Source organism: Elaeis guineensis, chromosome 6, assembly GCF_000442705.2.
Source record: "Elaeis guineensis isolate ETL-2024a chromosome 6, EG11, whole genome shotgun sequence".
NCBI lineage: Eukaryota > Viridiplantae > Streptophyta > Magnoliopsida > Arecales > Arecaceae > Elaeis > Elaeis guineensis.
Window position 1 is genome coordinate 133,582,825 of NC_025998.2, and position 13,702 is coordinate 133,596,526.

General features: G+C 37.1%; 1 protein-coding gene across 1 annotated transcript; it reads left to right on the forward strand.

Annotated features, from left to right (window-relative positions):
• The first annotated feature begins 5,771 nt into the window (after positions 1 to 5,771).
• On the forward strand, positions 5,772 to 6,203 carry LOC109505056 (disease resistance protein RPP13-like). The gene has a single exon (XM_019846958.1). It carries the CDS (start codon positions 5,772 to 5,774, stop codon positions 6,201 to 6,203), a length of 432 nt encoding a protein of 143 aa, XP_019702517.1.
• Positions 6,204 to 13,702: the final 7,499 nt, after the last annotated feature.

The following is a 13,702-nucleotide window of genomic DNA, read 5'->3' on the forward strand; positions in this document are numbered from 1 at the left end:
AAAATCTAACTTACCAGATTGGCCAGGTAAGTGAGATCAGTGGTGGGGACTTGCCATTAACTCATCAATGATCGAATCAATGCAAGTAGCTCCCGCTTAAGAACCACTGGTCAAAACTGCCGAACTTACCTTAGACACCAACCGGTTCATTAGTTTTAATTTTGATCAACTTAGTAAATAGAGCTCCACCGCGTAGCCATGAATTAAGTCCATCTTGGTCTAGTTAAAGACATGGACCCATTCAACTACAACTATTGAAGTTGAGTCTAGAGTATCCTTGACCTAATCTAATTCAACTTTTGATTAGATTTGATCAATTACTCCAATTCGTCCATTTTTTAAACTAACCTTAGGTCTAACCCAATTATGGACCTAATTCATCTAACCCATTGACCCAAAAGTTTATGCAATTGTCTTAGGTCTTAATTCACAATTCTAGACCTACTAGACAACACTTAATTCTTTTAATTAAGTACTTGGGCTGATGGGTCAGGGTTTGGCATTTCGAAAATAATTTTCAAATTTGAAAGATTTTATTTTTTGTTCACCAAATGTGTTAACTCATTTCATAAATGGGTCAGCACATTTCATAAACAGCAATTCTATTGCTCATTTCATAACAGAAAATAACTCAAAATAAATCATAAATTTTCTTTTAGATCTAATCTAACACATTCATGATAAATTTCTTAATTAAGTCCTTTCGCTGCTTCATCGGCATGGGATATAATTGCATCGACACCCCTACCGCCATAGGAGACCCCATCGAATGGGAAGAGAGGGCCTTTAAACCCTACTTTTCTCCTATGACCGGACGGCCATGGCAACCAACCCAATTAGATTACTTGCTACTTGGATCATGTATAGCTAAATATACAAATTTTAAAATTTAAATTTTGAATTTCAAATTTTAAATTTCAAATTTCAAATTTTAAATTTCAAATTTGAGATTTCAACCAAATTTAAATTTCGAATTTTCAATCTTTGAATTTTAAATTTTGAATTTTGAATTTCAAATTTCAAATTTCGAATTTCAAATTTCAAATTTGAGATTTCAACCAAATTTCAAATTTCAAATTTTGAATTTTGAATTTCAAATTTCGAATTTTAAATTTCAAATTTCAAATTTGAGATTTCAACCAAATTTCAAATTTCAAATTTTGAATTTCAAATTTGAAACTTCTAACAAATTTCAAATTTCAAATTTTTTTGAATTTTGAATTTTGAATTTTGAATTTCAAATTTAAACTTATAGATTACACCTTAATCTACGCATGCATATGTATATCATATTCTAGAACCTGCTCTGATACCAATTGAAGCGAAAATTTAGTGCAGAGGCAAAATGGTAATTTTAAAACTTTTTCAAAATTACTATTTTACAGTGGAATTATTAATTAATCTCATTAATTAATATAATTAACCTACACTAGGATCTAAATATGATACAACAGCATGCATTTAAATTTGAAATTCAAATTTGAATCAGTAAACATTTTACAGTACTGTGTTCAGAACACATCACCTTTTGCGGGTAGTCGATCACCGCAATCTGATCACCATCGGAGGGCTCTGATCATCACGTCGCAGCCACCCAACTGTCTGGCCTCTGCGGATCGTCCACACGAAGCTCCCGTCTGATCAGCTCCTCACGAATGCTAGTTCGTGATTTCACCCTTTTGATGGCAGATGTTGATCGAACTCCTTCGATCGATGTGTGCCGACTTCTCGGATGCTCTGGATCATTTGCACAGTTGCTTGAGAGGCTGATGGATCTCTCTCTAAAATTTGGTGGACTCACGACACTCGTGGCACACCAATCTCACTTCCCGAACCCTAGGTAGAAACCCTAGGGTACACACCAAAAACCCTGCGCCCAATTTTCTCTCTTTTCTTTCTTTTTCTCTCGGAAGGTTTTGGACCTTCACCTTGCGTAGAAGCCTTCCTTATGCCCCAAAGTTTCTCTCCTAATTTTTCTACCACGTCCCATCTTTCTCCTCTTTTTAAAACAACGTCGAACGTGTCTTATCCGCGTGAGAGGATAAAGACAAGAGGTTACACATTTGAATTCAAATCAAATTTGAATTCAAACAAAAACCAACTTATCCCTATCCTTTTGGGCGTGAGAAGAGAAGGGGCGTGGCTCTTTGTGTGTGAAAAAAGTTTCACAGAAACTTTTCTCGTGTAAGTAATGTGGCGCACAAAATGGATAAGGATGAAAGGGCAAGTGATAAGTTATCCATTCAAATTCAAACATGCTTTGAATTTGAATGGCTAACTAATTATTTTATCCATCCATATGGCGCATAAATGAGGACGTGGGGAAGGGTTTTGCGTGAGAAAAATTTCACGAGAAGTTTCTTCTCGTGAATTCAAATGGGTGCAAGGAAGTTGGGTGACGCAGGGAATTTAAAACAAGGTGGTTTGATTCAAATTGAGCCAACCTAGTTTAAAATAGGTTGAGCACAATTAGACCAAATTAAACCCAACATAATTAGGCTTAATTAGGCTTAATAAAATCCTAATCAAATCAGGAATTAACTAAATCTAACCCCTGATCAAATCAGGGACTAAACCACCTTAGCGATTAGGTCAACATTTAACCTAATCGGGTCAATCCAAACTGAATCCAATTCAATTGGACTTGATCCAAAAATAATTACTCAATCAAATTGAGTTAATTAGTGATTAAATCACTAATTAAACCTCTCATAAATATTGAGTCCAAATTCGATGGGCAATCAGGCATCAGAGACCATCGATATGAAACCCTGATCAAAGAGTTCAAATTTCAAATTCAAAATTTGAAATTCAAAATTTTGATCCCGGTACCCAAAATGTGTGAACTCATGATTAGAGAATCCTAATTCTCAATCATAGAGTCCCAGATAGATAAGACTCATAATCAGCCATCAGATCAGAAAGGAACCTCTAATGTGTGTGACCCCGCAGGTTCGAACCTAAGCCGGTAGCACAGGAACCAATTTCTGTACTAATCGAAGTGACCATCTAGCAATGATACCCGACGACGGATAGGTCGAATAATCGCAATCGCAACATTCAGAACCTACGTGAATATGGTTACCGTATAATTCATCCCTTTTGACCCCTGTGTTTAGGATGACTCAGAGTTAAACTGTCAATCCTGATGATATCATCCGAATCGTGCTCAACTCAATTAGTCCTGTGACTCCTCACTAGGACTACCCTGGCCAAGATTTTGCTAAATTGAAACACGACTGTACACAGCTCCTAAACTGGAGTGGTCAATCCCATCTTGACACACGCACCGACAAGTCAAGTACTTGACTACACCCAGCAACCTTCCGTCACTGAATTAGAAATTCAGGTAGTCCAGTGCCTAAGTGCAGTGAGTTGCTTGCAAGTCACCGTGGCGGTCTCAGGTCGGAGGGACATTTATACCCATATCCCATCGGAGCAAATCTTGACACAGAAATAGCTCCGGAGTTGGTCACGTTCAGTGCAGATGTACCATTACATCTCACCTGTATGCCATACCAGTGTCTCCACACTCTTTGGTTATGAGGACAACCAACCCATATGGCACACAACGACCTATGCTCGATAAATATTGTCGTCCTTGGTAACAACGTATCATTTGGTCGCGAACATGTTTAAGGACTAAGCGACAAATCCTCCTTTGTCGAGTCTAAATAGTCCTAAGGACTTCACCACAACACAGGAGTTTATTAGAAGATGAAACATTTGTGATGAAAAAATATCAAAATAATTTTTATTTATTTATAATTCATGTACTAATACAAAAGGAGCACAACCATCAACAGGCTGACGATTGGCTTTGGGACACTATTCCCAACAATCTCCCACTTGGCCTAAAGCCTATCGGTGCAGTATCTAATACCCATCTTCGACTTGTAGTCATTGAACTCCTTCACCGCAATGGCTTTAGTGAATGGGTCGGCCAGGTTCTCCTTCCCGTCGATCTTCTGAAGATCGACGTCACCTCGATCCACGATCTCCCGGATGAGATGGTAGCGGCGCAGAATATGCTTCGTCCGCTGGTGTGCCTTTGGTTCCTTCGTCCGCAGAATAAGTAGAGAGAGAAAGTTCAATTCTAGAGAGAGAAAATACTAGTTCAGGCTGAAGGGAGAGAGGGAAGAGAGAGAAAATCTCTTTCTCATATTTTATTATTTATCTCATTATTTATTAATTAATTTTATTTTTTCTTTCTTCTTTTCTTTCTTTCTCTTTTTTTTTTCCTTTTTCTTCACGAAAGAGAGAGGAGAGAAAATCTATTTATTATTATTATATTATTATTATTTTATTTTTCTTCTTTCTTTTTTTTTCTTTTCCTTTTCCTTTTCCTTTTTTTTTCTTTTTCTTCTTTTTCTTTTCTTTTCCTTCTTCTTCTTTTCTTTTTCTTTTTCTTTTCCTCCTTCTTCTTCTTCTTCTTTTCTTCTTTCCCGTGGGTTTCTTTTGGGCTGAAACAGGGGACCTTGAGGTCCCCTCATTGGCTGGCCGGTCGACGGTGCAACCCACATGGGGCGGCCATCGGCAGGAGGAGAGGCGACCCGACGGCAAGAGGAGGCCAAACCCGGTGGTCGGCGGTGACCACCTGCGTCGGAATCAAAGAGAAACGGCAAAAATGAAGGTTACTTTCGCAACAAAATCCGGCGATTTCGGTCGCCGGCGAGCGTGCACATCGGCACGGGAAGGAAGGGAGAGGAGAGAGAAGGAGAGGAGGCTTACCTCCGTCGCCGGCGAAGCTTTTCGATGAAAAATTGGACGACACAGGGACGGTCTTCTGCGGAATTTTTCCGGCGATTGCCGCCGTTTGAGCTTAAGATTTTCGGTGGAAAGGAGAGAGGAGGGATCTCCTCCTTAAATAGAGCTGGAGGGAGCTCGTCTCCGACTCTGATTAGGAGCCGGCGAGAGGAGGAAGAAGACTCCTTTCGGGAGTCTTCTCCTCTGTTTTTTTTTTTTTTTTTTTTTTGTGGGCTTTGTTACATGGGCTTTGGCTGGGATTCTGGCATGGGTTGGGCCGTCACATCCATCCTCAGTCATCTAAGAGGCGGCTTTGGGGAATTTTCATATCAGCCATTAGTAGTAGTAGTAGGGGAAGAAGAAGAAGAAGAAATCAATGGCAGAAACCATCTTGTCTCTGATACTACAAGATCTAGCCTCTGATTGCAGACGAAGGCAAATTTCTGTCGATGGTGGGCCGCAACATGGACTGGCTTTGGGATAAGCTTTGTAGCATGCAATCATTCCTGCGTGACACCAATACAAGGGCCGGCAAGGATTGCGCAAGCATGATGTTGGTTGATCAGATATGAGACATGATGTATGATGCAGAGGACATCATCGAGATCTTCAATTCTAGGAGGGTATGTTCGTGTGCTTACTTCATTCTCCATTTAAAATCTCAGCATGACATTGGTTCTAAGATAATAGGTATCAGGGCTAAATTTGGCGACATCTCTCAAAGGAGGTTAGAATATATAATCCCATGAGGGAATCTGAATCCTGATGAGTCAAGCTATAGATGGATACGGCCGGCTCGTTTCTTCATCCTTTGGTTTATGGTGGAGATACAGTAGGAATGGAGATAGACCTGGAGATATTGGTCGGGTGGGTGTTGGCTGGAGGATGTGGTCTCAGTGTCATATCTTTAGTCGAAATAGGGGGTGTGGGCAAGACCATACTCATCAAGAAAATTTATAAGCTTTTATCATTCAGCGTGGCTCCATGCATCTCAATCCATCCAATTGTGCGATCTATTTTCTGAGATGGCCAAAGGGTTGATGACGATTCCATCCACCAAAGTGAACTCACTGAGCGAGAAACAACTGCAAGAGATGTTCTTGAGCGACCTCCAGGAATTGAAATTTTTGAGTGTGTTCAATGACGTGTGGAATGCAATTTTGTGGGATGCAATTAGGCTCACGTTGCCAAGAAATGGTCATGGAAATCGAGTTGTCATTACTACCCATAATCATGGGGTGGCTTCTTCGGTTGTTGATGCCAAAAGCTATGTTCATTGGCTTCATCTTCTGTCCTCCAAGGAGTCATGGGCATTGTTTTGCAAGAAGGCTTTCACAGAAGGTGAACCATGTCCGAAAGAGGTGAAGGAGGTTGCACAAGAAATTGTTAGGAAATGCAAAGGTGAACCATGTCCGAAAGAGGTGAAGGAGGTTGCACAAGAAATTGTTAGGAAATAGGATGGATTGCCCTTAGTTGTTGTGACTGTTGGAGTGCATGATGTCGAGAAAAGAAAAATCACTACTCGAGTGGAGGCATGTTCTTGATCATATCTATAAGGACTTCAACTGTGACAACACTGGAGTTCAGCGTGCCTTGTTGTTAAGTTACAAGGATATGCCTTGCACCCTCAAGTCTTGCTTTCTATTATGCTTTATTTCCCATGCGATGAGGACATTCCTCGAAATAAGTTGATTTGACTTTGGGCAGCAGAAGGGTTCATCAAAAAAGATAGAGGAGAAAGGATGGAAGATGTTGCTGAGAAGTATCTCATGGAGCTCATCAATAGAAAGTATGATTCAAGTTTCAATCGTGAGTAGTAGCCAACGGGTGAAAGCATGTCAAATTCATGATCTTCTTCACCAGCTTGCCATCTTCATTTCTAAAAAGGAGAAATTTTTGTAGTTTGTGATGATCAGAAGTTGGAGATTCCAAACAGGGCACGTCGAGTCTCCTTTCAGTAGAACTTCACTTGGGTTAGCAAGAGAGGTAAGCTAAAATTTCATTCATTTTTTCATGTTTGGCACAAGCAAAACCTCCAATATCACTATTAAAGAGTCTTAGGCTACAGAGAGTACTTGACCTAGATGATGCATGCTTAAGGAAACTCTTGTTGCTTCAAGGGAGTCAAGATAGCTTAGGCTACTGAGCTGGAGCTAGGAGAGAGTAACGGTCATAGGATAATTGGTTGAGATCTTTCAAGTCGGATGTTGGTGCTAGATTCTTTGTTGATCCCTTGATTGGATCTTGTAAAACCATCCAAGATAGGAAAGTTCTCATGCTGGGGTGTTCTTTGTTGATGAATCCTCTGATGCCTAAGTTAATCTCCTGCGAAAGCAAACAGAAGAGACCTGAGCTTTTGATGGAGTTTAAAAATTCTGTCGAGTATGAAGTATAAAGAATTGGTGGAGAATGAAAAATAGAGGGTGCCATGTAGAGAATGGAGATCTCAGAGGTGGAGTAAAAAGAGCTCAGAGTTTTATGGACGAATCAGATTTCAGTTTGTATGGAATTAGTCTCTAGGAGAAGGCATGTGAAGTAAGTGCTTACTTAATTGGAAGATCCTAGAGAGTAGAGTTACATAGACAAAGGTGGATACCTAGACATGCACCATTTGTCGGAGAGTAGTGATAGAGACATGCTCTGGCTGTTAGAAAATAATAGCTTGCATGTTCAAGAGTTGTTGAGATCATGAATCTCACTTAATGGAGGAGGAAATAGAATAGTGAGCACATAAGCTGCTTGTCGTCTTATGAATAGAAAACTTTGGAACTCTTCCAGCACGATCATAAAAGATCAGATAGTAAAGGCAGGACAATTGCTCCATCACTTCTATCAAGGATACATGTTGGGCTACCATTGGGTCTCCGATATCACAGTAGATAGTCCATCTTAGGATGCATCACTTGCCTCCCACTTTTGAGGTTGAGGCAACTTTTTGGTTCGAACGAAAGAAGTAGAGAGAGTTCTTGCATTCACCATAGCATTTGTGGCCAAGATAGACACTAAGACTTCGGGCTTTCACTCTCCAAGGCTGGTGCTGATAAGGGTCTTAGAAATGAGGCAATGCCGAGGCATATCCTAGACTGTAGCAAGTTTGATTTTGATGCTTCGATTGGAGTGCTGGATGATAAAGAAAGTTTTGATGTCATACACTGCCTGAGCTATACCTCAAAGGGCCACAAAACGATAGTCAAATGGGTGCATTTATGAAAGACGTGCGCTCACCTCCACTTTCCGAAAGGGCATTGTCACATATGGGTTTTCAGGCGCGATGATTGGATGCTTCAATAGTGCCGATCCAGATGGCATTTCAGTATCCAACTAGGTGCTAACATGCGTAAGCCAATCAGTCCATTCATTTGAATTGCCATTATCATTGAGTAGTGCTATAAATAGCACAGGAAAGGCAAGCGCCGCTCATCTTGCCTTTTGCTTGTAGATATGGAGTTGATCTTGCCAAGTAGAAGAGCACTATGGTAGTCATCGTCATCTTCTTCCTTCCTTGGCCTGTGATTTTTGGTGGATTTGTCTTCTTTGTTGTCTTTCTTTTCCTTGATCCTTTTTTGCATTCATCTCCGTAGCTTTTTTTCTAAAAAAATCAATATGATAGGAACCCATTGATCTGGATCTCCTGCTCAAGCTTTTGAGGATTCCACCACAAAGGCATCTAGGTTCTTTATACTCTGGATACCATTAAGTCTATCCTAAAAAAAGATGACCTTGGGCGGATCTAGAGGGAGATCGAGATCTCAGATAGCATAGTTCTCAAAGCACCCGGCCTCTTTATCAGGATAACTTCCTCTCAAGAGAATAGAGGAGTCTTATATGAGGAGGCTTTCAGGGCTGGCCTATAGCTTTCGATTTTTGAAGTCTTTGCCGAATTGTTAGGGTGGTATCAGCTTTATTCTGTCCAACTCATCCCCAATGCTTGGTGGATGATAGTTGGATTTTTTTGCTTCCTCCTATTCTAAGAAATCCTCTTTGCACGAGCATATTCCTAAAAGAATTATGTCCTACAAGCCAATCGCATATAGGATGCGATGGGGTATTTTTCTGTATTTTATCTTTCAAACTCATGTACTTGATATTGTTAATTAATAAAATAGATATTTCAATTTATTATATGCGGCATCTTATTATTATTTAAGATTATAATGAATTTTATAGATCTCGACAATAGTTTTAGGGCTGTGATGAGATCATGCCAGGGAGATCTAAATCCTTAATAGTTCTGATCTAAAATATTTTTAGTCATTGGTTCATTGAGTTGGAGATCAATGATATCGATAAGGCTGGCACATCCTATGTATGCTCAGCGGTGAGGATGGTTGATCTCACAACCACTTATGTGGCAACATTAATACAAAGATATGGGTGCTCATTAGAGAATGAGTTCACTAAATTGACCTACGAGATAACATCTGATGGAGTCTTATTTATATGTCAGCTAATTTTTTTCTACTGAAAGTTATGCAAGTGATCTTGTGATCTGAGATCACCATGGTACCTTGTGTACATAAATTTGTATTTTAGTTCACTTCCTAACTTGATTCTTCGATCCTTATGTGGGATGTTCTGGATATGATGAAGTGTGCATGGAGATTGTGAGTGGTCAATAAGGGATCAGTCACTCCAAATAAAGGAAGCAAACATCCTATGTGATCTCATAGGTAGATGATTCTGGAAGTCTATGACCAAAGCAGGATGATAATTAGAAAGAGATTTCTAATGTATCATCAACTGAATCATCACCTTCTGATTAAAATATATTTAGATAAGTAATTAGACTTGATATAATTTCATGCCCATAGATCATCTGGGGTATTGTATGACTGAAAAATTGAATTGCATGGTAACTTATCACTGAAGGATATTTTTGATATTTTTATCAAATTTTATCTCTTTCGGATAGTCAGACATATTGCTAGACATCAATCTTAACTTATGAACTCATAATAATTAAAAAATTTTAATTTAAAAATTAATTAGAAAGAGTCCTAGTTAATTGGTACAATTAGGCTGACCTAATCTAATCAGATTAGGATAGGTCAAGAGCCTGAGTTCACTGCTGGTTAGATTTGAAACTCAATGAGTCACATACTTTAGAATTTGATCTTAATCTGATTTAATTAAAATTTAATATAAATTTTAGAGGTTAATTTGATATGCTAGCACATTGTATTAATCCAAGTTCTCAATTAAGTAAAGTTCAAAGTGTTTGAGCTAAATCAAACTTGTCGCTTTTGACCTAAATGAATTAGATCTAAATTAATTAGTTTTCTACCTAACTTGAAAGTATTTCAAGTGAGGAAGGATTCCTCTACGTCATCAGGTTGTCCACGCCAAAAAATAAATGCCGCCCACCCTTTTTTAGCATTAAAGAAGATGGAGAGTCCTTCTTCTTTGAGTCTCTTAACCATCTCTTCTTATTCCACCAGTTTCCTTAAATTATCACATGCTAATTTAATATGAAAATTATGGGCATAGAAGAGGAGGAGTCCTTCTATATGAAGGCTCTTTTACATCATTTATTTCATCAAAAAATTAATTCTCCATGTGAGGAAGTGGAGCGCCAAGAGTTGGCACCCCTTGGGACTCCTTGCCATCTCTTCATTTCCTATTTAAATGAGATGCCCCTTATGGGATAAGGGCTGAAAAAAAATTAGAGATTTAGGCATGTGATAAGAGAGAAAAAGGTCAGAAAAAATCTGAAAAAAAAGATAAAAAAATTGAGTGGAAAAAGATAGAAAGAAGAGAGATGAGAAAAGGCGAGTGTGGTGTGCTTGTCCTAGGGTTTGATTTTTTCATATGTTGGAATTCAAAATCAAATCCTAACTTGTGAGATTTTTGGAGAGAATTCTCTTGGCGTGGTCCTAATGAAGGAATCGAAGGCAAATGGGTGTTGGTGCGACCATTCCTCGAGAAGGAAGCTGATAGTATTCTTGTGAAGTAAAGGCTATGGTGCTACATCGGTTGGGAAGGACCTTGATTATCTTCTGTGTGGATCATCACTGAAAAACTTTTACTTTAGAGTCTCATAGAGATCACCTTCTTACCATATTATTCATTTTACAAAGCATAAGTTTCTAACTCTTTGCATGCTTGATTTTGATTTATTCGACATCTACAAGGTGATTCTAGGATTTGAGTTTCGGTTGGATAGTTTTAATTGTTAAAGCTTTCAATATGCATGTTAAAATTTTTTAAAATTTATATTTCACTACGTAACTGAAACTTAACAATGGTATCAGAGCCATCCTTATTAGATTTGATCAAACAAGTACCTAAGTTATAGTATAAATTTGATCTGATTCATATAATGCCAATATGTTGTATCAATTTCTAGCTTCGATCTTAAAATCAAAAATTATTTTTGACTTTATTTGAACCATAAATTTTAATTTTAGTTATTAAATTTAAAAATTACTATAATATGAAATTTAATGGTTCATGGTTGTTTGATGCTTAAAATATTTTGATTAAGGGTGTATTGTATTTACATGCCTAATTCGATTAGGATTTTGTAAGTTGACAGAACTTGTTATATGTTAAGTCAAAATTATTTGTACACCCTTTGTGATTATAGTAATCATTTTTTGGATGATAATATGAATAATATTATAACTTGAAAAGTATGTTGTATAGCATGAAATGTAATATGTATCTTACATATTATGTAGAAGTTAGGATGTGCTGAGACCAGTCTAAGACCCTCTATAAAAAATTAAATTAAGTTGTAGTGTCGAGATTCACTTACAAATCAAATATCGAATTTATTTAATCAATTGGTGTCTAGATAAGTGTTATAGGTAGTTTTCTAATTAAGTCCGTATGCTGGCCTAGCTAACTATGTTGGTGTCTAAGAAAAGTTACGAGGAGCCTTCCACCTACTTACCTGACTAATCTGATCTAATTGAGTTTCATATTTAGATTGATTAGTAATGTAGACACTATAAAAATTTTTCTTTATGCTTAGTCGATAAAGTATGTCAAGATCTTAGTGAGCTTGTTATGCTATCCACAAGGTTTACTATAGAAATTGATATGATGTTGATTAAGTATATACTGATGCTTATGACATATTTGAATAGTGTTGCCTTATTGTACTATCCACAAGGGCAGCATTGTTTGAGTATGACCATATGGGAATGAAAGGTTAACTTAACTAAAGCACTATAGTTTGTTATGCTATCTACAAGACTATGAGTGATCTAGAGATAACAAAAATGTTGAAAATTATATGAAGTATAAGTGATAAAGAGTTACCTACTCTTGAACTCATGAATGCTTGTTGTGCTATCCATAAGGTGTTTGTGAAGAATAGAGATCTCAACCCCACTTAGAAACATGATGATATTTTTCATTTTTATATTTGAGGGCTATGAAATTCGTTAAAATAATGGAAGACACAATTAGATAAAAGTTCTTATCTAGTTGTTCATATCATCATGAGTTGTCCGCTTATACAGTATTCTTATTATTATAGATTAACTGCATAATGGTATCCTCACTATCACTACGAGCATATTAGATACAAATAAATTGATCGGACCAAATTATGTGGACTGATTGAGAAATTTGAGAATAATTCTCACACATAAGAAAGTCTCCTATATACTGGATACCCCTGCATCTGGTATGATCGAAGAAGATGCATTCGAGTAGGAAAGAGCTACATATAAAATATAGAAGGATGACAATGTAACTATCAAATATATTATGCTTGCCTCCATAAACAATGAGCTTCAAAGGCAGCATGAACGCATGGATGTTCTTTCTATACTCCTTAATCTAAAAGAGTTATATAGAGAACAAAATCAAACTGTTAGATATGAGATATCTAAACAGTTGTTCCATACCAGGATAAGTGAAAGCACGTCCGTGCAAACTCATGTTCTTAAGATGATTGATCTGATCACTCGTCTGGAATATTAAGTTTCGCCATGGATGATGAGCTTAGTCAGAATTTGATCCTGCAGTTACTCTTCGATTCTTTCTCATAGTTTGTTATTAACTTCCATATGAACAAACTGAATATTAGCCTACCTAAACTGCTGAATATGCTTAAAATAGCAGAGAGCCATTTCAAGGGTGAAAAGGCTCAAGTTCTTCTTATAGATAAGATCTCCATAAAAAAAGGCAAGAAGGGTTCTAAGAAAAAGATGAATCTTAAGGCTAGCATTTTAAACAAGAGGACGAAGAAGGTATCCGCCAAAGGTACTTGTTATCATTGCAGCAAGGATGAGCACTGGAAGAAGAATTGTAAGGAATACCTGATAATTTTGAAGCACAAAGAAGCAAATATTACTAAAAGTTTGTATATGATACAAACAAACTTATTATTAAGTACTTCAGATTCTTGGATATTAGATACTACCTATGGCTCATACCTTTGCAAATCATTGCAGGATCTGTAGAAAATAAAAAATTTGAATGAAGGTGACTTCGTGCTGTTCGACGCTAGTGGAGAGTCCATCCAGGCTGAAGCTGCAGGAATCAAGATGTTGAAGTTATCTTCGGATAAAATTTTGAAATAAAAAATCTATTATTATATTCTTAAAATTATTAAAAATATTATTTTTATATCTTTGTTATTAGAATAAGATTTTGAAATAAAAGCTAAGAACAATGGTTGTTATATTTATCTTTCTAATAAATTTTATGAAAATATTTATATTGATAATGATCTTTTATTCTTATCACTTAATGATAATGTACTTCATATTATGAAGAAATGAAAGAGAAAAAATATGAATGTCACATACCTTTGGCACTGCCAACTTGGTCATATAAATGAGTTAAGACTTAATAAGTTATACAAAGATAAATTCTTTGATTCTTATGATTTTGAATCATATAAAATTTGTAAATCTTGTCTCATGGGTAAGATGACCAAGACTCCATTTATTGAACATTGAGAAAGGATGAGTGATATTTTGGATCTAGTACATACTGA

What these genes read in the sequence shown, in the direction of transcription:
- LOC109505056 (XM_019846958.1), top strand. Translation starts at nt 5,772, where the DNA reads ATGGCCAAAGGGTTGATGACGATTCCATCCACCAAAGTGAACTCACTG.